The sequence below is a fragment of the Barbatula barbatula genome (assembly GCF_947034865.1).
Source record: "Barbatula barbatula genome assembly, chromosome: 1".
Classification (NCBI taxonomy): domain Eukaryota; kingdom Metazoa; phylum Chordata; class Actinopteri; order Cypriniformes; family Nemacheilidae; genus Barbatula; species Barbatula barbatula.
In genome coordinates this window covers 4770947-4795166 of record NC_136766.1, presented here as the reverse complement: position 1 = coordinate 4795166, position 24220 = coordinate 4770947, and the positions used below count along the sequence as shown (strand labels likewise).

Sequence of the window (24220 nt, the reverse complement as noted above, 5' to 3'; positions counted from 1 at the left end):
TTTGTAAACGCCACTTAAAGTGCATTCACATTTATCATAAGATATTTTGAGAAATGTCTCAAGTGGTTTTGAATTAATACAATTGAGATCGCAGACCTACAAATTTAAGCAATGCTAAAGTAGTTTTTCTCAAGTCTCATTTTATTTAGTGTTTCTCATCCAAAATGTTACTGCTATTACAAGAATGACCTCAGTTACCTCAGAGGTAACAACAGGCAGCTGAAGTCAAGATAAAACAGTGTATGCAAAACAAATATACGGTTATAGATCAGTGATGTCTTACATCAGGACAGTCCATTTTTGTTGATCAAAAAAAAAAAAGATTCACTGAATTTCAGTGAAGGAACTACCATCTGAATCTAAAACTAGTGACAAGTTCATGGAAGTCTTTCAGGGTTTAACTAACGTTTACCTGTCATTCATTATTTGATAGTGTCTACTAGAATAAATGTTACATAATTCCATACCATTGTCTCCATTTTAACATTTTTTCCTTAAAATGGCAGACAATAAATGTAATGCACCATGCACCTGTGGAGTACAATCTCACAGCAATTCCAATTTTATTCCTAAATTTTTACCAGAAAAATAGTAATTTGTCGACTTGTTAGCCATTTAAAAAGTACTATTATATGCGTTTCTTCATATAAAATCAAACTTAATATCAATATCTTTGTGTGTGTTTAAACCGTATTCAGTAAATGTTGAGAGGATGAGAATATCAATCCTGGACACTTCTTTTTCTCCACTATTTTTTCATTTTTATTATACATGAAGATTCTGTCAGTCATCTGAGAACATTAGAAAAACATCCAATTGTTTTTTTCACAATATTTAAATTTTACTCCGTTTACAAAATACAGTATAATGCACTCAGACGAATTGTGGTGCGTTACGGTTATGATGATTTCAGCAGAAAAAGCTATAAAATGCATAAATAATTCATTCCTATGTCGAAATTATGTTTTGTCCAAGGTAGAGAAAACAATTATCTTTATTATGATCATGTTTTTGTTTTACCAAATTGTACGTTTTATAATCCACCTTATTACTACCACCATGTTTCAGTGGTTTTGTAAGAATCCCCCATATTTGTAATGCAGTGTATATATTCAATAAAGCCAGATTGCGAAAAAGGATTCATGGTATTGTGTGCATTTATTATCAGAGCTTTTACCTCAAGTCTTAATCGCTTTGGTTTAGTTTAAAATAAATTGATACATTAAATATAAAATTATAACTAATTTCACACATAAGATAATAGCGACAACATCCAAAAAACACAAAGCGAATGTGTAGAGAATTACAGTCCAGTAACCCTCAGGGAACAGTTTGGTCTTCCAAACCTTCACCGGCCGATCTAGACACATTCTTCTCTACAGGTGCTTCTTTCCTAAGACTCTTGAGGCATTTCTCCAGTCTCTTCATGCACAAGGTTACGTCGTTTTTGCCGATTCCTATGGCTGATGCTGCATTGAGGTACGGGCACTGATATGCATCTGTATGTGACATGAAGCCGTGAAATGTGTGTCCGCTAACAGTCTGTTCCACACCAAGTGGAATCACTCTGCAACAAAGAGACGTGAATGAGAAAAATCTGAATAATGTTCAGACAGAATAACATACACGCGAGGAAATGTATAGAAAAATGTATAGTTTTTACTCCAATACCTCCAAAATCCCAACATACATTTAGGTCAATGTATGACCTTATCCTGAATTACTTAAGTACTTAAATACTAAATATTTATAGCATGTCTCCCTGAGAAAGTCACAGTGTATAGTTCATGGCAGGCTGGAATGAGTAGAGGAGATAATGTCACCAGATAAACCCATGAGAGTAAGAAAGACCTTCATTTGAATAATGAGAGCAGTCTCACATCAATATTACAGCAGGTCTCTCAATGTCCAGCAGTAAATATTGGCCTTAAGAAAAGGGGATGTCTGCCAATTCAGATATTAAGGGTAAAAAAACCAGCTAAATCAGGACAGCAGACCTAAATTTTTATTTTTTTTTACCCCAAAGAAATATTTTAAGCCAATTATTGAGATCTTATGATGTAGTGCTTCAGGAGGAACATTCTGTCTTTCTTGTAATGCAAATGTTCTGGATTTAGTCGGTCTCAGTTTTTCCCTTTCTTCATGTAAAAATAGACAAACTTGATGACCAGATATCCGTGTGGAGCACTGGCTGTTGTCCCTACTGACATACTAAAGCAAAAGATATAAATAATTGACTCAAAACCTTTTCTGGGAAAATACAAACGTGCCCAAGATGTTTGCACAGTACTGTATATGTTTCTAGTTAAGTTGTAGGATATTTTATTGAGAAGAAATTGTGAGTGGGGGGTACTTCAAATGTTGTGTAGGGGAGGGTCTTGAAGTTAAAGTGATGGATCAAACGAAAATTATGTCATTATTCCCCCACACTGTTGTCATTTTAAACGTTCATTGCTTTCTTCCACAGAACAAAAAAGAAGGTATATTGAAAAATGTTGTTGACTGGACCCCATTCACTTGCGCTGGTTTTATCTCCATACAGTAGACGTGAAGGGGGTCAAGTGCTGTTCGCTTACCAACTTTCTTCAAAATGTTTTTTTTTGTGTTCTGCGGAGAAGTCAAAAAGGTTTGTAATGATAAGAGGCTGAGTAAAGTATGACAGAATTGTCATTTTTGAGACTCACGGTGCGTTGTTGAAGGCATACCCCACCCACAAATAAAAATCATGAGTTACTCAATTTAAGTTGTTCCAAAGCTGAATACATTTCTTTGTTCAGGTTGAAAAGAAAGATATTTGAAAGAATGTTAGCAACTGAGACTTCTGGGGCATCATTGACTACCATAATAGAAACTATGATAAAGGTAGTCAAAAGTGCCCCAGAACGGTTTGCTTTCCCAAATTATTCAAAACATATCTTTCGTATTCAACAACAAAACATTACATTTTTCCTGCTATGGTAGTCAACGGTGTCCCAGAAATGTCAGTTGCTAACATTCTTACATATTCCTAATATCTTTCTCTGTGTTCAACCAAACAAAGAAATGTATACATGTTTGGAACATCTTGAGGAAAAATGGGTTTTCACACCTTAAATGTTTAATCCTCATAATCCGTAACCAAATGTCAAAACACTCCCTTAAATGGACATTATTGACAATAAATCTTAATGCAGTACAATAATCACATTCTGTTGAAGAATCCTTTTTCTTGCGCAGACAGTATCTCACCTGGCACCGGACACCTGTCTGGTGAAGAGCATGGAGCCCAGCTGGGTGACTGCTTTATCACTGTGCGCCTGAAGACAGTTCAAGGACATGGCTGGAGAACACAAGAATAAAACACCATTTGAAGGGTCATGAAACACTCCAACTCAAGTTTTGAGAGGTTGCCATTTGATGAGAGACAATGAGGTTGTCATATGACTTGAAGGTAACAGATACTGTAAAAATGCCTGTGTGTAATACGGTAATATGGTCTATACTTTATGAACTTGCTATCTGATCACGTCTGTACAGCCAAGGACATACGAGCCCGACGTGAGACACATGATATTTTGATCATTTCTCACCCAGTGATATTGGATTGTGTGGCGTGTGCAGCAGTCTCTCTCCGTGCCTCTCGGCTAAAGCTTTCAACTCCTGTGCCAGGTGGCCGTACAGCTCCTGCGGGCCATACAAAACTCCAGCTATAAATAGCTCTTCAATCTTTGTTCTGCACAGTGTTGTTATATGTTGCGCGTTGTGTCGTGTCTGCCGGCCTACACCCACCACCTGCTTTCCCCCTCCAGACAAGGACGAGTTCTGCCCACCGTTCTCAGTTCTGTCCTGTCATTGCGTCAGCAGTGTTGGCAGCGCTACGATTAACCGCTGAGATCCATTGCAAATGAACTGAAGGGGGTCTTTAGGTTACAATGATGCTATCAATAGGATGCCTTTATATGAAACCACAACAAGCTTTTCCACAGCCTACAGCGAGAACGTATACCCTGAATGGACTTGAAGTTACTTCATATCTAATATTCTACATCTAATCCCTACCATGTCAAATTGTTGTATTTGTTTGTTCTGTTTTAAAGATATTTTAAAGAAAGTAGGAAGGCAAACAGTGCACAGGCACCTCTGACCATCACAGTCTTTTTTTCCTACTATGGTAGTGAATGGTGATCCCAGAAATCCAGGTTGCTAACATTTTTCTAACTATCTTTCTGTGTGTTCAACCGAACAAAGAAATGATACAGGTTTAGTAATCAATGACAATTTTCCCTTCGATATATCTACACGTATCGCTATATGCATCTGCTTGTCTGTGTATGTTGCTCATAACTATGCTTGGAGATCTGTTCATGAATTAACAATGATAGGTGCTCTTAATTTTCTGAACAAAAAGTCAACTATTATCATTTGGTTGATGATTAAAATGTCATATATATACACATTGGAGGCCATATGTATAGCAACAAGCTATATATGCAGCGATTTATTTTAACAAGAAATACAATTTTGACTTGACAAAAAAAGCAACATCACAGAATATAAACCCACATCACCTCTTAATATGCTAAAAGAGTTCATTCAAAACCTTAAGATCAGTCTCCAGAGATTCTTCACCCTTTGGCTAAGATCACATGCCTGCAAATGTTATGTTACAAAAGATACAGTGATACAGAAAATTGGATGCTGCACACAAACTAAATGTTGCTTTGTGTCTCACCTTTCTCTCTGACAAGAGTTTCTTGTAGCCGCTGGCTCCGAGTGAAAGCAGAGTGATGAGGACGTCTAGTGATGGAGAGGCTGAAGCTCGACCTACGGAAAGCAGATGTGATGATCTCAATGCCTCTTTAAATCAACAGATCGCAAGTACCGGGAACTGTAATGCATATAACACTTCAGTGCTTTTTATGGAGAGTCAAAGAACAAGAAATCAAACGTTATGGATAAAGCAGAGTACAAACAACAGCAGATGACCACTGTGCTGTACAACTACACTATACAATATCTATAATCCCTTATAAATAACTCGAAATTACCAAAATGCAATTTAAAAAATGAGCAAGAATCATCTGCAATGATGTGATAATGAATATTTCATTACAGTATATGAATTCAACGGTCTTTATATACAGTATGTGAATATAAAATGAAATCCCGCACTTTTAAGTCATGCATTTTGAAAAATATTGAGAGCTGAAGAAACTGACAAAACCACAAGTGTGTTTTCTCACTCCAGCACATGGAGAAAATCAATAAGAGAGTGTTGGGGATTTCCTCTGCAGTGCAGAAATAAAATGGGAGGGATATGCGGGTGCCAGCAGAGAGGAACGATGTATTTGCACATACAAAGAAATCTAGAACAAATCTTTCTTATCTGCAGAGGCAGTTAAAGCATGAAGAACTAAACTGAGGAATATTATAATTTAATAGAAAATTAGGAGATCCCTTCAGTTTTGCCTTTAATAGCCATTTATGCTTGTACTGTATTGTAGGACAATTCCACAAAAAAAAAGATGTCGAACAAATTTAATTAAATGAAGGAAAACTTTTCAACTAAATTTTATTACATTTCTCCGACAAATTTGGAATTGTTTGAAACGATTCTTAAGAATCTTTGATAATCTTTAATAATTTGATTAAATTAATTTGTACACGCATATTTTACATTAAACAAATATTTAAAAACAAATTATCGATTATTCAATGAAAGCACTCATGAATTTTCTTATATTATATATTTTTAACATTAATTATAAATGACTTCATTTAACTTCAATAAGAAGATATTGAGTTAATAGAACTCAGAAATGCAAGCAAAAGAATTGTAACCGCCCACAACCTAACAAAAGGCAACACTTTTCTGAACAATGGTAACCACAAAACTCAAAAACCTTAAAGATAAATGAACATTAAATACTAGTGTTTCTTTTTACTGAAAAACTGCATAAAATAACACTTATTTAAGAAAATAACTCAAAATGCAGTTAAACGCATAGTATGCTGGGAAATATAAGTCCTCTGCCATATTGTAACTGTTTTATGTTAACACATTACAACTCCTTTATGTTGCCCCGCATTATGTTATAGGACTAAACATAACAGATATTTTCATTTTCCAAAATTTGTGTTGATTTAACTTATATTTAGCAGACGCTTTTATCCAAAGCGACTTACAAAGAATTCAGGGAGCAATAAACGATATGTCATAAACTCTTTAGCAAGTTAAGTCAATTGAACAAAGAGCAAAAAAGTGTTGAATTTCAACAAAATCAAACCTCAGGAATGACAAAGTCACCCAACAGCAATGTGAATGTTGTAAAAAAAATCTGAACTTCTCCATCATATATTCATATAAACTACAGGTACATGTGAAAACAGTGTTTTCTGAATTTACTATTTAGGTTCATGTTTAAGTAAAATTATAATTTGGTTTCATTCTCCGTACTAGCGACAACATTTCACCCAAATCAATTTTAATGTATTATTATTTTTATTTAAATGGGACAAACTGGTCAGATTAACACACACACATTATTTAAGTGTTGTATTATAGGTAAGATAGATTTAGACCGATTGGGACATTTAACCATTGTAATATGTAGACTTATCAATTAAAACATTTACTAAATGCATATAGATTTCACAGACCAGACTCATATTAATCACTTATCTATGACGTCTTTTAGGATTAATGTTAATATGCATACCTGGATACATTTGACTGATTTCCTTAATGAAGATTTCATCAAATCCAGCAATGATAGCTCCACCGACTGGGACCATGAAGTTTTTATCAAGACTTTGTACAAAAGCATCGATTCTTCCCACACGGGCTCCCTGGAGGCACAACTTGAGTCAATTTCACAGAAAAAACGATATAAATCAAACTACAGAAAGTGCAACATTACAGTTTGGTTACCTGTTGTATAAGGTGCATACATTTGGATGACTGCACTCCATATGCATTGTTGACTATGTGAGGGATATCATGCTTTGCACACAAAACAGCGAGTTCCTCCAGTCTGGAAAAAAAATTATTTTGACACGTTTAAGTTTGGGTTCAGACTTTATGTCTACATGTATGTCTAAATGTGTTTAAGTGAAGTAACTGTATTTGGTCCAGTGGTTTTGACCTGCCTGTCAGGAACACGTGGTGCAAAACAGGACGTTGTGGAATGGACACAGAGGATGTTTTTGGCACCCAACTCCTCAATCTTCCTCTCCACCTCCTGCAGGTTTGTTCGTAGCTCGTCCCCTTCCAGATCATTCTCGATCACCACGGGCTCAAAACCTTTTAAAAGTTAAAGCACATTTGATCTGAAGAATTTTAAAATGGACATGTGACTCCACAGCATCATGACCAAACTGCTCCTTTGACTCAAAAAGGGTTTTCTGTAAAACGAGTGTTTCTCCACGAGAATCTTACCAGCAGTCATCATCGATTTGAAGCAGGACTTCTGGTCAATTCGAGGCCACAGGATGTAGCGGGCCTCAGGCCTTCTGTGTCTTAATGTGAGAAAACACAACGTGAGACTCATTCCTGTCGCCATGGGGACCACAAAGCACGAGGATGCACTCCTAACACCTGTGAAAACATTTACAGATGTACACAAGAGGCCATATTTGTCAAATATCTGCTTTTAATATCTCCTCTGGTTAAACTATCAAAATATGAGGGGTCGTATACAAAAGGTAAAAACACAACTTGGTAAAGGTATTTGTTTGAAAAAAACATCCTAAAATTCAGTTTACCTTACAAGCACAACTACACAACCTATAAAACATTTTTAATAATATCATTGAACTAAAAGAAAAAGGTTCCATCACTTTGGCCACTATTGTATTTCTATGGCCTGCATGAGGCACATTATCAAGTACGTAGCTTAACAAAATAACCTTTGACGTAAAAGCTCACCTGTAAACTTCAGAACATCCAGCACTACCGAATTGGTGATTTTATTTAGAAGACTGGAACCAGCAGCCTTGGGTTGAACAGCAGCGATGTCCCCTGATCGACCAATGCCGTGGATCAGTCTAAGAGAGACATCAAAGCCTGATATCAAAGGCAAACTATCACAGAAATTCAAAAGGATGATGGGTCTCTAATATTGGCAGATGGGAATGAAACGCACACCACTAAATCCTACTGAAATAAGGGCCGATACATCATTTAATTTAGTTTCAGTGGTGACTAGTGCTGCACGATTAATCATATCGCAATCGCGATGTCAGGCTATGCGATTACATGACGGCAATGCGATTATATTATATTAAAGAAACAAGTGCATTCGTGGACCTGACAAGACATCATTCTAAGAGGTATATGCTTGAAAAAAAACGAGTCGTCTTGTGTGGCGGTGGCGCGTGTGCTTGGTCACGTGACTTGCGGGGCGCAGTGTGGAAACGGGAGAAATGGATGCAGAGCAGGCAGACAGACATGTTTCAGGATATCAGACACTGAGCAGAGAGAGGTACTGTGCAGAATTAGCTTAACTAAAGTTGTAAATAAAGTAATCCATACATTTATATCCAGTTTCTTTTTCAAAAGAGTTCATACAAGTTTGTGTTACAATCTGCTGAAATGTCCGTTTGTTGGGATTATTTTCCTAAAAATGTGTACATCCGTATTTACGTTCTATTTGTTTAATTGACCTGTACTGTTGAGCATATATATATATATATATTTAAGTTAATTTAATTCAGTAATGCAAAGATGTAACATTTAATTTTAATTTGGAAACTTTGTGCAATTCTAGTTCTTGTTGCTTGCTAGTTTGTACTGTATATCTCAGTTGAGAAATACAAATTTCAGCAATTTCAGTTATCTGTGTATGCATTTTCCTTGATAGCAACCAAGTTGACTCATTATTAACAGTTTATCGCAATTTTTACCTCAATAATTGCAATGTGACTTTTTCCTCAAATCTTGCAGCCCTAGTGGTAACACCATTATGGTATTTGTGATCTAAACCATAACCAGAGTTTGTGTGTTTTCCCGACAGGGGCCTTCATTCTTATGCACCGTTTCTCTATACCCCCCCTCACTTAGTGTCTTGTCGCTGTGCTTTGACAGGCACAAAACTTTACGGTGAGCATTTCCAACCTGTAATGTCTTCTGGCTACCAGACTGGAAGCGACTCTGCCCTCCCGCTCTCCCACACCACAGTTTCCCAAGAAGTTGTTGCTGTCCATGACCGCCAGCTCATTTAGAAAGAGCTCTATGGTGCTTTCGTCCCATCCCTCCTCTGGACATTTACCCTAAAAACACAAAGAAGTCAAAGGCTGGGTCCGAAATCATGTACTGTGACAGTGTGTCCTGAATTTGAATAAGTACCATCTATCGGCCCTTAAAACAGTAGTGGGAGTCAGTGTGAATACATTTCGGTCATACTTTGTCCACCATGTTTAATGGTCATGTGACCCGTATGCTCGTTGACCTACGACGTATTAACAACAATCTACACGTGAGCGCTGATAAAAGCATAATTTAGTCACAAGAAATTCATTTATTGACTGCATTAAAGTTTTGTACTACATTTATTTGATTTTGCTTTTGAAATTTTACCATCGCTCAGCTCCCGTGGCATCATGGGATACATAAGTGTCTATCCGATCCACACTCACGAATCTCAGCGGGATTAGTAGACGTGCGGTTTCTGACTAGTCGACGCGCGGTTTCTGACTAGTCGACGCGCGGTTCCTGATTAGTTCCTGATCGGTTCCTGATTAGTCGACGCGCGGTTTCTGACTAGTCGACGCGCGGTTTCTGACTAGTCGACGCGCGGTTTCTGACTAGTCGACGCGCGGTTTCTGACTAGTCGACGCGCGGTTTCTGACTAGTCGACGCGCGGTTTCTGACTAGTCGACGCGCGGTTTCTGACTAGTCGACGCGCGGTTTCTGACTAGTCGACGCGCGGTTTCTGACTAGTCGACGCGCGGTTTCTGACTAGTCGACGCGCGGTTTCTGACTAGTCGACGCGCGGTTTCTGACTAGTCGACGCGCGGTTTCTGACTAGTCGACGCGCGGTTTCTGACTAGTCGACGCGCGGTTTCTGACTAGTCGACGCGCGGTTTCTGACTAGTCGACGCGCGGTTTCTGACTAGTCGACGCGCGGTTTCTGACTAGTCGACGCGCGGTTTCTGACTAGTCGACGCGCGGTTCCTGACTAGTCGACGCGCGGTTCCTGACTAGTCGACGCGCGGTTTCTGACTAGTCGACGCGCGGTTCCTGACTAGTCGACGCGCGGTTTCTGACTAGTCGACGCGCGGTTTCTGACTAGTTGACGCGCGGTTTCTGACTAGTCGACGCGCGGTTTCTGACTGTTTTGCACTTTCGGGCCACCGTAGGTTTCCAATATAAATACCACTAAAAACAATCAATTAAGTAATGTGTTCTGGTCCTTGTTCCCGTAGTATTCAATGCCTACCAGATAACATCCCACCAATAGAACCCAACACATTACCAGTAGATGATTGTAATTTATATTTAAACAAATACAACAATTCAAATCCCATTATAATCAATAAATCAGAGTAATAAACTCTCCATTAGTAAGTTAATCAGCGCATGCGCAGTAATACGATCATTACCTGTTCCAAGAGGACTCGAATCAGCTGCTCGTGACCGCGACGAGCCTGCAGCCCCTGCCGTACATATGAAGACGACACGATCTTTTCGCTCAGGCCGAAATTCTCGCTGTTCATGTCCCTTTAATCACGAAAACCGCTACACGTGTTAATATTGCTTAGTCAGGAAACACGCCCGCACGTGTTCAATGTGCCGACAGGGTCTAATGCTGTTTGGCAGAGTTAAATCGTCCTTTAAATACTGTTGTTCGTAATCCGACTACGTGTCTGATACACTACAGTTGATCTGATGTGAGGTTAAACATTTTCTAATTCATCTGAGTCAGCGTGAAGTTCACTGTTTACTTCCCAGTTGAAGCCCCGCCCCCAATGACGTCCCTATTTCAAAGTAAAAGTACGCGATCGCGTAAAAGTGCGGGTGTGGGCTGATAAACGGTTTCAAAGTTAGGCAGAAAAATATGAAATTATTCAATATATCTATTTTTCATTAGTTTGGCTTAACTATTCAGTCGAAGTGAGCGTGTAAGAGGACTAATGAAAGCATTTAACATTTATTCATTAAGCAGATGCTTTTATACAGCCTAAGGGACTTACTTTACCAAATGGAAGCATTTGAAATTTTCCTGCAATTTATAAATTAAAGAGGTGAAAATAAGTTTGCAATTCCTGAATCATTTCTTCATCAAGAACTTACTACAAATAAAATAAAACTGATGAATCTGATGTGATGATGTCATTTTTCATATTGTGAAGAGAGCCCTAAATTAGATAAAAGGCTTCAATACTACAACTTTCCCTTTGGAACTCTACATATTATAAACAAGGTCTCCTTAAATCAATATATATTTATATAATCTATATAATAAAGAATATTTTTCCTTCTGAAAGCTCATCTCTTCATATTTCTGTTTTATTTGACATAGATCATTATTATAAGTTACCCTTTATGTTTGTCACTGGGTTTTCCAAGCAATCAAATCTATTAACAAGTGCTTGTCAACTTTTACAACCCAGCATTTAAACATTTAGGGGTGGTTTCCCAGATAGAGATGATCTTGAAACAGGACTAGGCCTTATTTAAATTAGGATATTGAAGTTGTTTTTAAAAACATACTTTATAAAAAACATTAAGGGTGTGTATCTTGAGACAAAACAATCGCACTGATATATTTTAAGACATTTCAGTGTAAGTTGTTTTCGCCTCTTACACTTCTAACATTTAAATTAGACATGGACTAGTCTTAAACCTTGTCCGGGAACCCGTCCCTTAAAGTACAGTGTTTTTTCTATTTCCTGGAAAACAGCTCATTTGAACACTCAAGGTTTTGGAAGGACACCGAAGATATATAGAATACATATGCTGTAGAATATGAAATCATCACGTGTTTATTCAAGGTACAGTTCAGTACAATTTGCACACTGCAACAAAAAGTATGCATTTGATACTGCATATATCAACATCTCACATTATATCAGCAGTCACACCCGATTCCAAGCACCTTCAGTTACATTTAAGCATCCAGTAGGAAAGCTGTGAAATCAGTCTTGGATAAAATTTGTTCATTTTTCTAGAAAATACACTATGCACAGGAATGCAACTGTATTATGCACACACAAGCCAAAAAACCTGGAATGACAAGCGCACAAGCCTTCCTTCAGGATTATACACAGAATCTGAGAAAATATAGGCACTTATATTGGGTATTTGAAAATATCTGCAATGTTTTATCAAACACATTCAAAATGCAATGGGTAACATCTTTCAGTCTAGGTAATGACAACTAATTGACTTTCTTGAAGGAAAAGGTTTTTTCATAATCACTGAATTTTATAACAGACGAACAGAATTTTCTGCAGCACAATTTTTATAACGGATAACATTACTAATTAGTTATAATTGCAATTAAGGTCATTATATGTATATATTGATGTTGACTGCAGTTTGGCAGTGCTGAGGTAGGGTTAGAATGACGAAGGTTAAACATGTCATTGCCAACATTTAATGCTTTCAGACTTCCCAATTCATCCCACTGAACCAATACAGTCAGACACGAAACACCAGACTCAAAACTGATTCTTTTTCAACCGAAAAAGGTCAGACAGGACCAATGAAGTAGCCAATGGATATGTGCGCTAAGTGCCTAACTTCCTGGACTAATTTATTTTAATTTTCAGACATTGTGCGAATCATGTAGTTGAGGATGCCACCGTGATGGAAGTAAGTGAGCTCCACGTCTGTGTCGAACCGAATCCTAGCCTGAAATGTTTTGCCTGTGTCCAGCTGCAGAAACAAATTAAAGTACATCGCGATGAAACTTAAATTGAATAAATTGAAAACTTCTCAGAAATATCTCAAAGGACAAAACAAAGTATACAGAATCTGACACTACCTGAACGTCGACAGTCATTCCGGGGGTGAGCTGTGAGGGAATGACCACAGTGTATCGCTCACGTCCGGTGAGCCCGAGACTTTCCGCCGTGTCGCCTGGCAGGTACTCAAGAGGAATGATGCCCATGCCCACCAGATTACTACGATGAATACGCTCATAACTCTCTGCTAGTACAGCTTTGATGCCCTGAGGGGTTATAAAAAGCACTGTCTGCGAAGGGATGGCATTCTACCCTGTTTGTTAAGTTGATTCGTTTGACTTATTTATTTCGAATGTCCAAATGTATGTGCAGTGGAATGTATGATGTTGTTCAAATGAAATGCACTGCTCTTTGAATATATTGACAAATACGCTAATGTAAAAGTCTCACCAGCATGAAGGGTCCTTTGGCTGCCCAATCTCTGGAGCTGCCAGATCCATATTCCTTGCCTGCCAGGATCATAAGAGCATGACCAGCCTGCTGATATTTTTCTGCTGCATCAAACACGTCCATCTGTGAGCGTACAACATACACCCAAGCAATTAAAAGAATTGTGCAAACCGGCACATTGGTTTCAATAGTGCACCCAAAAACTAAAATGTATTAACCAAACAACACACTGGACTGGACCACACTGATTTGCACCGTATAAACATGTCTCAAAATATCTTTTGCGTTCCATGAACGAATATTAAGACAATCCATAAAGTCATACAGGTTTGATCTACATGAAAGTGAATAAATAAATTTTATTTTTGAGTGAGAATTTGAAGAGGGAAATGATGTCATACGGTTTCTTCTGTAGGTAGGTAGATGGTAGAGGGTGCCTGCTTGTTTAGGAACTTGTTGAAGATGCGGATATTAGCGAAGGTGCCTCGTGCCATGACCGCATCGTTGCCTCGACGAGAGCCATATGAATTAAAGTCTCTTGTTGTGAGTCTGGGAAAGGAAAAGAATATAAAAAAAATCAACAATGAGACAAAACAACGAACGAGTATTAAATGAAAAACTATGGGATTGTAATAGTTTGTAAATCCAAAACTGTAAGCAAGTATTAATATCTTACCCACGGTTAGTTAAGTAGCGTGCGGCAGCGCTGTTGCGTGCGATGTTACCAGCAGGTGAGATGTGATCTGTGGTCACAGAATCCCCCAGATTGAGCAGCACATACGCATCCGTTATGGACTTTGGAGGTTCAAGTTTCTGGGTCTAATAATGTAAATGCAGCAAAGAAACATTTCTTACAGTTCTTGCAAATAGTTAAAGTAATAAAATCCTAGACTAGAAATATCAAAACACACAATACCAGTCCATCAAAGAAAGGTGGAGACTTTATGTAGGTAGAATTAGGATCCCAGGTGTACAGCTTGTCTGAAGGCGCTTTCAGGGAGTTCCAGCGTTCATTCCCTTTCTGCATTTAATAAGAATATGAAAAAAGCACATTGGATAAATTTTTTGTGTTGAATTCATAAAAAGGCAGTCATATTGGATGTTCATTTTTAAAAAGATGGCTTAATGAGTACCTCCACGTTCTCGTAGACCTCCTTAAACATGGCTGGAATGACGAACTTTTTCTCCACCACCTGGATCTCCTCCCGCGTCGGCCAGATGTCCCTCAAGAAAATCTCCTTTCCATCGGCGTTCACAGCTGGACCAAGACACAGAAAAAAACAATCGATTTACCCTCTTGAGGAAGAATAAAATCACCAGACTCACTTAGGCTCGCTGACGTGCCTTAGCTCTTGACCGTAAACCCTACTGTTTTACTCAACGAAAAGTGTAAAAGGAGAATCACTGTTTGGTATATACTCACCCAAAGGCTCCTTTTCGAAATCTATCCTCATTGTGCCTGCAATGGCGTAGGCAATGACTAGCGGAGGAGATGCCAGGTAATTGGCGCGTGTGTTGGGATGGACACGCCCCTCAAAGTTTCTGTTTCCAGAGAGGACACCTGCGGCAACTACATCACCCTGAAACAAAAATGAAACGGATTTTATTTAAGTTCTAAATATAACAGGTAATTATAAATATTATCATGTGAAAGCACTTACCTGAGTTATCGCCTCTACCACCGGCTCTGGAAGGGGTCCGCTGTTTCCAATACAGGTCATACAGCCATAACCAACAACCTCGAAACTTCAAAGAAAATAAAGCATTAACATAGCCTGCTACATTTCTGTGGCTTTAAACATTAAAGATTCAATGTCAAACAGTTTTGGATGTGCGTGTCTTACCCTAACTGCGAGAGAAAGTTCATGACTCCACTCTCTTTAAGGTAATAGGTGACCACTCCACTACCAGGAGACAGACTGGTCTTTATGTACGGCTTGACCGTAAGACCACACTCAACAGCCTTCTTGGCCAAAAGACCTGTCAGAAATATATAAGAGTTCGAACTTCACCTTTAGAGAGGGACAGTTGGCATTGTCGTGGACAGAAGCTGTACCTGCTCCCAGCATGACTGAAGGGTTACTGGTGTTGGTGCAGCTCGTGATAGCTGCGATGACCACGGATCCGTGTGAGAGAGAATACTTAGCCCCATTGAACTCGAATGGTACGGTAACGTCATGTCGCTCCGGGGCAACCTGGAATCCTTTGAAGCCTTGCTAAATACATCAACAGACAACAGGGAGATAAACAGACATTTTTTAGATTATTGTGCTGAAGACGTCAAATGACATCATGAATATAGAATATTGTTTAAAATTAGGATCCACGTGCCAAAGATGGCACCAATAGAAAACGACTGATGCTTGGATGTATTTAAATCAGCAATATTTACATGGTCTGAAAGGAACAGATGTGTACTATGTACCTTGGCCCCCAAACAGGCTAAAAAGTCCTGCTTCATATCCGAAACAGCCACTTTGTCCTGGGGCCTCTTAGGACCGCTGCAGCAAGGGACGACCGTACTGAGATCCAACTCAACCACCTGAAGAGACAGCAACAGCGGGTGGAAAACGGTGAGATTTGAACATTTGAAAGAATGATTTTAATCTGTGAAACAACCGAATGAAAGTGTATGTCCGATACCTTAGTGAAATGTGGATCTTGTGCCGTGTTGCTGTAGTCTCTGAACATACCCACTGCTTTCAGATATTGAGCGATGTAACTCAGCTTCTCTAGATCTCTCCCTTAAAAAAGACATAAACACATGAAGAAAGCAATCGGCTTGAGAAATTTCAAGTATTGCTGGCACCTGTCTTCAATTCAAGTTTATTTATATAGTGCTTTTCACAATGTTGCTTTGTTTCAAAGCAGCTTTACATGAAAACACAAAAGAGTAAAATGGTCTTCTGGTGAGCAAGTTACTGAGGAAATGTTTATGATTTTCAGCGAGTAAATAAGTAATTTTTATGATAAATAGGGAAAGCCTATCACTTGTGATTTATTGAATTTACCTGTCTGCTTCAGATAATCCACACTGATTTCATCTACGGGGAAGAAGGCAGCAGTCGCCCCGTACTCAGGGCACATGTTGGCGATGGTAGCACGATCTGCGATTGACAGTTGTGCAACGCCAGGACCATAGAACTCAACAAACTTCCCAACCACACCGACCTGCCGCAAGTGCTGGAAAGAGGAGACGTTTAAAAGAGATCATTAAAAACAAAAATCACCCTCAAACACATTTAAGATTAAGAAGACTTTCATACTTTGGTGACAGTAAGCACAATGTCAGTAGAGGTTATAAATTTGTCAGGAGTCCCCTGAAGTTTGTAACCGATGACCTCTGGAAGCACCATGCTGATTGGTTGACCCAACATGACAGCCTCTGCTTCAATACCTCCCACACCTGATCAAAAAACTGTTTGAACCTCACATGCACACAAAATAATTAAATGTACCAACTTAATTCCACTTACCCCATCCCAGCACCCCCAACCCATCAATCATGGTCGTGTGGGAGTCAGTGCCCACCAGACTGTCCGGATAGTAGTAACCGTCCCGATCAAACACGACCCTGGCCAGGTATTCTAGATTGACCTGATGAACTATTCCTGAGCCTGGAGGAATGATCCGCATGTTCCTGAAGGCTTTAGAACCCCACTGTAGACCAACCACAATATTAAAAGAAACAATCATCATTTTCATATCTAGAAGACACAACCCACTATCAGGAGAAAGGACAGGAGGAGGAGAAATTACCTTTAAAAACTCAAACCGTTCTCTGTTCCTTTCGAATTCAAGCTCTTGGTTTTTGTGAAGGCTGTCAGACCTTAAAGAAAAGTTGTCGTTATTTTCATTATACATTACAGATGGTTTCAAATCAGCTTTACAACAATAAACAGACAAAATAAGAAATGAGGCAAATAGTTGTAGCACAGCACTAGATACAGTATATACAGCAAGTTCAGCTATTATACTTTTGTGTAACATTTTATTGTAGTCTTATTCATATTTTGAATAAGCTTTTATTTTTAAGATTTTGATGTTGATTTTAGTTAACACTTTTAGCTATTTTGTTTTATGCTTTGGCATTTTATTATTTATTTTTCTCATTATTAAGTTGCTATATAGATTTGATTCTGTTTTATTTAATTTTTTATTTATTTTTAGTTAATAGTTTCAGTAATTTAATCATATTGCAGAGTCAGAATTTACCATTTTTAAATAATAGCTAGGCTGATATTTTATTTTCATTAACAGACATGTTTTAGTAAACTATGATAACGTTTATAGATCAAACTTATGTGATCAAATCAGACTAAAAACATAGTTTCGCTGCTATAAAAAAGTATCTGACAATAACAATTTAAAGACAGTGCCGAATCCATTTACACCATTTCCTCACGCCCCAAGGTCTATAATTTATTTGCACGTCATAACAAAGTTGAGTTAAGCCTTTAAATGAATAATTTGCAAGAGTATTTAAATACCCTAAAGCACACCCTGTAATGCAATCTCAACATCCTCAAAAATGTCATCATGAGAATTCAGTCCATGATAATTGAGATATCCGAAGATTACAATTTCTGTCCAATGACAAGGACTTACTTTCTGTTGAAGTCAACTTGTATAGAATGATCTATGACAAGGTCTGCAGGACAAACAGGATTAATCTTCTCCGGGTCGCCTTGTAACTTCTTTACTGCATCTCGCATGGCTGCAAAGTCCACCACTGCTGGAACCCCCCTGTTCAGATAAAAAAGAAAAATACTATAAAATCAAATGTCTTTATATACACTAACAAACATATAGTGCATTTGAATGAAACGTATTACACACAATTAGAAAGTCTTAAAACAAAAGTACAAAAATAAAGTGTTGTTGACGAGGACCTCTGAATGCAGAATTATAAATGTAGAAAAGCTTTAAGTTACAGTAAATTGTTCAAAACCTACGTGAAGTCTTGCAAGATGACTCGGGCTGGTCTAAAAGGCACCTCCACAGTCTGACTCTGTGTCACCTTCCAGTTAAGAATGTTCTCTACATCCTCCTCCTTCACCAAGAACCCATCACAGTTCCTCACTGCGGACTCCAGCAACACACGGATGGAGAAGGGCAGGTGGTCTTCAAAAAATGATCAGAGGAATATAATTTAATATAGAGGCCATTTTCAGTCTACATTTATTTGGAATGTCATGTTTAATCCAACAATGATGCCGGTAAGACCTTTCTTTTCTTTAGATATTTCATTTTTGGCGTTATTTGTACAGTAACAGTGACAGGACGGGAAACAAAGTGGGTGAGAGAGAGGGTGGGATCAGGAAAGGACCACGAGCCAGGAGCGCAACAGGGCCATATGTTGAAGCACTAACCACAAGGCTATCGGCTCAGACTTAGTTAGAGAATTTAACATCACATACACGTATTAATATTTTTTCATAAATACTGTTGCTCAGTGGTAAGAGCATTGTGTTAACAACGCAGGTTGTGGGTTGAATCCCAGGGGATTGCAGATACCTATATAAAATGTATAGGATAATGCAATGTAAGTCGCTTTGGATAAAAGCGTCTGTCAAATGCCTAAATGTAAATTTATCACATTTTAGAATCAAGTGTAAACTCATCAGAATTACGGAAGTGTCAGCATTATTTTTTTATTTAAAACAAGAAGCACAAAACAAATGAAAACTACCCATTGTATGGTATATTTTAGCATTTTACATTCACACTAAAAAATTATCCAAAATAAACAGCTATCTTAACTTCGTAAAATCTGAAAAAAATCACTTATTATTTTAAAAGTGGGACATATTGATAAAATTATCCAACAGATCATTTCTCTAAAATGTTCATACAGTATATTATTTAAGTTAATTTAATGAAAAGAACCAAGTATTTAAGTAACAAACTATATTTGTATTATACACTTAATAGTTTTGGTGAGTTACTCAGATTTACTTAATTTTATTACTTACATTTATTCAATTTGAACATTATATTTCATTGTTTTCACAGCTTTGAAATTTACTCAATTTATTACGTGTAAATGCCAACGTCTTGAGATGCTTTTCAAACAGGACTTCCCATCTATTCTGAGCTCTTGTTAAAGGCTTTTTCTTCATCATTCGGTCCAAGTAATTTATTTGAAAATAATTTCTATAACTGTAAATACATTTTTGTTTTGTAATAAAAGAAATATGTTGGACAATCAATCACATATTATATTTTATTTGTGTCATTTTTCAGACTTTCAGACGCCAACCGATCAAAAGTTGTAAGGTCAAGAGAAACATTTTACTTAAATGATTCTAAACTTGTAAACAGCAATGTACATTGAAAAATGGCTTTACCATATCTTGGGTCTCCGAGTTTTGTAAGGTTGAAGAACTTGTGGTCAGGCTTCTGCAGGTCCAGAGACTCAACAATGTGTGCAAAAGGGTTCGTCATAACTGAAAACGTGATTCCTTCCCGCACACTCTCGAACCTGAAAATGAAAGGTTGGAGAAAACAATTAAATCAATGAAACAATGAAATAAAGCAACGTAAAATAAATGAAATACAACTCGCAATACAATACAGAATGATGGTATAGAACACTTTCCAGAATTAAGATGATGGCCAGGACAACATCATCAACATCACACAGCAGATAGCGGACTCTTGGTCTTTCTTCACACAGACCAGTTTATTAAAAAAATAATACGCAAGATGAGATGTATGCAATGAGGTGTAGGTTACACATGTCTCTCTCCAAAACTATATTAGATAATGAACTTGGTATTTGTACTGGATTCCATACAACAAACATGCCCTCACAAGAAAACTCCTAAATCTAAGTAAAAACTTGGAAGAACCCCAGAAATGGAAATATTGGACACGGCTCTGAGGAAAGATGGTGGAGTGATATATCAGGTGAGTGGTCAGATCATGATGCTAAAACCTCTGACACAGACAGAAGTGAAGCAAATTCTCTTTCACCACAATGATTTCCTAATGCTTTCATCATTTAGTCTTTCGCTATAAGTCTGCTTATATTACATTAAACATTAGCCAATACTTCCAATGTCACTAAGCCCCGATCACATTTACACCAAGAGTGATACCTACAGTATTTTAGCCATCACAGCAATGGATGTTAACGTTATGTTTGTTCTTAGCTCTTAAGCTGCAGTTTCAGGTTTTAAATGAATGATCATTGGCAACCAAACCACAAAGGAGGACCCTGTTGATTTCCACTGACACACTTCTCAAAATATCTTCTTTTGTGTGCCACAGCAGAAAGAGTCATGTATTGGTTTGATCTGAGGGTGAATGATGTGGTGGCTGACACGATCTGAGATGTTCTTTGCCGAAGGAGATGCTCTGTAGAGCAATTTGTCAGTTTAGGGCTACTGTAGAAACAACATGGCGGATTCAATGCCAGCGCAGTGCTCCTTGACGTTTAAAAGTAAAAGTATTAAACGGCACCTTTAATAATTCTAAAAGTTTCCAAGAAAAAAGGTCTGTGTACAGTGCGCCCCCTGTCACCCACAGCATCAACATGCGGAATAGCAGCCGGGCATCTGTTCACGAATGTGACGCATAGACGAAAGACACCAAATAAGGATTTCCGGAATAATTACAAATCATTATTACAAGCTTTCCGTGGTGAATCCAGCAAGGGTAGTGACATGGTTTCAGACAACGTTCTTTCATGTACTCGCTCAATAATTGGTTTTAGTATGTTTTTAATCAAATGAACTTACGGACTGCCACTTTAAGGAGAAAAGGGACCAAATAAGTCTGCAGAGAAATACGATAACATTAAAAATGACTATTTATTGTCCGATACGGCCCATCATTTATTGCGCATCCCTAGTTTTGAGCCTTGCTTTGTTAGATACTACATTATTATAGTTTACTATAGAATATATATAGTCCATAATCAAATTTAGTCCGATATATTACAGCCGATAAATGATAAATAATTCATGAATGATCATTCACTTACTGCTATTAGCAAAACACGGTCGATGTAGGTACAGTATTTATAAATGTGTAAATTATAGGAAGAAAAGCATATTGTTTGAATCAGACTGCTGTCTGAACGCTTTCTGTCTTGAGAGTCCTGTTAGATTTGTGTCTATTAAGAAAATGTTTCTTGGTTACTCTGGAAGAACATCAAAAAGGTTTTATTAAATAAGACATATCCCAGAACAGTTTAAAGGTTAAAGAATATTTAACTGGTATAAAGAAAGGCTGGTACGTGATTTTCATGGGGGAAAGTGATCGAACTCATTTGTTTTTCAAATTAAAGCATTTGTCCACTATTTGCCTTTTGTTTCATTTATAGGAATGTTATATTCATATTTAGATACTGTATAGAGGCCATATATCGGTAATCTGCCGCCGATGTTAAAGAATTATCGGTTATCGACCGAAAATGACATATCGGTGGATCCCTACCATCTAGTTATTTTCAAGCAGTTTACTACAGTGGCTGCGCTGTACTATACTTGTAGTATTTTATTATGTGTTATAATTCCTCTTGGTGACCATAAAATAGGATATTTAAAGCAGGAACAGAGCGTTCTGAAACAAATCTATCATCTTGGGACTGAAATGGCAGACCGGGTGTTGTTGTCTATAGACTCTGGACTGTGGATGTTTTCTTGTGTACCAGGGAAATAAAATCCTAACACATCTATGTATTTAGAGAATGATTTAATGAAGCCACTGCACATTTCTTTCTATGAACGACTGCAAATTAGCATGTTTAGGATGCAAGAATACAAGGGCACTTTTACCTCACTACCCTAGAGCTTAGCCAACGTTAGCTCAAGCAAACGGGACCCAAACTGCAAACTTTCCATTTTGATCGATCTAACACTGTTGTATTTAAGCATTCTTTAAGATCTAGATGGTCAGTGTAGGCAAGACAACGCACTCTCGCGACATTTAGCCTGAGAAACAACAGCACAACAACGACGAACTGAAAACTCAGAGAATTGCTATGATGTCAAATAACTGCAAGCAATATGCAGATGTTTCATGCCGTTTTATTTATAAGAATAACGTATTTGAACCACGGTGTGTTGAATTAATCTTACCTCGTGATGTCAGAGCAGATTCGTACTGGTGTCACCACACACTGAACTCTCTGACAGGAGCGGTCACGTCTTCGTTACCGTAATGACTCTAAACAAAGTCTCCACACTCCCCATTTTCCGTATTTTATTCGTGCGCATAAAAAATGCAAACAATTTTAGACGATGGCGCATGAGACACAGAAACAAGAAAAACGAACGAATGAAGAAGAAAAAATAAGAAAACGAGATGCGAATTTTGAGAACACTAAATTAAGGAGAAGAATTTTAATTTTAAACATTTTTTAAGGCGTTGCTTAAATTATCTTATGAAAAGTCAAGTTGCTTTATACACGAAGTCAAGTTGCTCTATACACGAAGCCAAGCTTCAGATGAAGCCATTATACATTTTAAATGCTAAAATTGGACGGATATTTAGTATATTAATATATTAGTCGTATAAATCAGAGAAGACTAGATAATCGCTAGATAAATGCAATACAACAAAACAAAACCAACTGTGTCGTATATTATAGTTTTTTTATCTTAAATCGCTATAGTAAAACACTTTCCAGCGCCCTCCAGCTACTGGTTCGTTTCGTAATATATAGACATTACGGTAATGATTCAGCTCTTCTATGCTTTATTGCGCAGGATTGTGAATGTGTGTTAAAGGTCGCAGCTAGTTCATTGCTGATCAAAATAACAAAGAGCACAGTGCTTATGTGTTCTCTGCATTTTTAGTCTGAATAACGAGCACGAAACTTGATAAAAACAACCATAATGAAATAACAACGAAACACTCTTGCTGTAATTCAAGTTCAAGTTGAAATATCGCTTACGTTACCATGATTACGATGTGTTTATGTGGTTGCCAATCCAAAATAATAGAGTTGTTACATGAACATAGATGATTTTGGTTTCATGTGGAATAAAGTATTTTTATCGACTGCAAATCTTCAGTTTCCTCCAAACTCCATTTTGCGATTCATTGCTGTATCATGTCTATTAACCTTACCGTGTTTCGATCTAAGGTCAGTAGTATTGTCAAAGACAGTTTGTGTCGTTTTTTAAATTAAAATCTGATAATACTAGTTGACTTTATGTAGTAATTTATTAGTATGGGCCTATATATAGGCTAATATGTCTATCCATTTAATCTAAATTAGTACAATAATCCCTTCAATGTCGTTTACAGAAGCCAATAAGGAACATAACACGCATGTCTAACTAGACTGTAGTTCTTTCTTCATGTAAATTATAAAGTCAGGGGAAACATTACAGTATTTCAAACTGACTTGACAGAACGCATAGTGAAGTAAATTGAGTATTGTATTTTATTTAACAGTAAAAAATATAAATAAAGTAAAACAAAGCTGCGCAAGCGTGGAACAGATCGTGCAGTGTCGTAAATCGTCGCAATGAGCGGTTTCTACAACGTCGTTGCGTGAACGTATCGTGCGTCGTTGTGCGCATGCGTGAACGGATCGTGCAGGTGGAACGTATCGTGTACTGACAGATGGCCTCCAAATTCACTCATCATTGAATTGTCCTGCCCTTTCATCTGCCGCCATAGAGGTCGGTGTTTTCCTTGGATATGGAGAAAGGACTTTTACAAGACTTATTACAGATGGAATGGAAAGGTGGACCTTTGTTTGTTATATTCTTTAATGTATTATACTTGTTTCGTTATGGTATTCATATTTGTTTATTGGGGCCTTTTGAGTCTCTTTTTGCACATACTTTATTTTGAAATCCAAAAGAGGAAGTTTGATAGCGCCAAACTGCCAATTCTAACAAACAGTGTGCATCCCATA

At 37.7% G+C, this 24220-nt stretch overlaps 2 protein-coding genes across 2 annotated transcripts; both read right to left on the bottom strand.

Annotated features, from left to right (window-relative positions):
• Positions 1–128: 128 nt before the first annotated feature.
• sepsecs (Sep (O-phosphoserine) tRNA:Sec (selenocysteine) tRNA synthase) lies at positions 129–10956 on the bottom strand. The gene is made up of 11 exons (XM_079468072.1): positions 10582–10956; positions 9095–9249; positions 7907–8025; positions 7418–7576; positions 7129–7282; positions 6911–7013; positions 6699–6828; positions 4712–4803; positions 3570–3663; positions 3229–3319; positions 129–1567 (listed from the first exon to the last, which is right to left on the bottom strand). The coding sequence occupies exons 1-11, from the start codon at positions 10693–10695 to the stop codon at positions 1321–1323; spliced, it is 1458 nt and encodes a 485-aa protein (XP_079324198.1). The 5' UTR covers positions 10696–10956; the 3' UTR covers positions 129–1320.
• Positions 10957–11941: 985 nt separating this feature from the next.
• On the bottom strand, positions 11942–23024 carry aco1 (aconitase 1, soluble). The gene is made up of 21 exons (XM_079454708.1): positions 22428–23024; positions 19689–19822; positions 18294–18462; positions 17947–18084; positions 17098–17167; positions 16815–16998; positions 16605–16744; positions 16350–16521; positions 15982–16082; positions 15764–15880; positions 15395–15554; positions 15183–15318; positions 15000–15084; positions 14762–14918; positions 14472–14596; positions 14255–14359; positions 14015–14157; positions 13740–13887; positions 13339–13461; positions 12969–13154; positions 11942–12859 (listed from the first exon to the last, which is right to left on the bottom strand). The coding sequence occupies exons 2-21, from the start codon at positions 19783–19785 to the stop codon at positions 12743–12745; spliced, it is 2673 nt and encodes an 890-aa protein (XP_079310834.1). The 5' UTR covers positions 19786–19822; positions 22428–23024; the 3' UTR covers positions 11942–12742.
• Positions 23025–24220: the final 1196 nt, after the last annotated feature.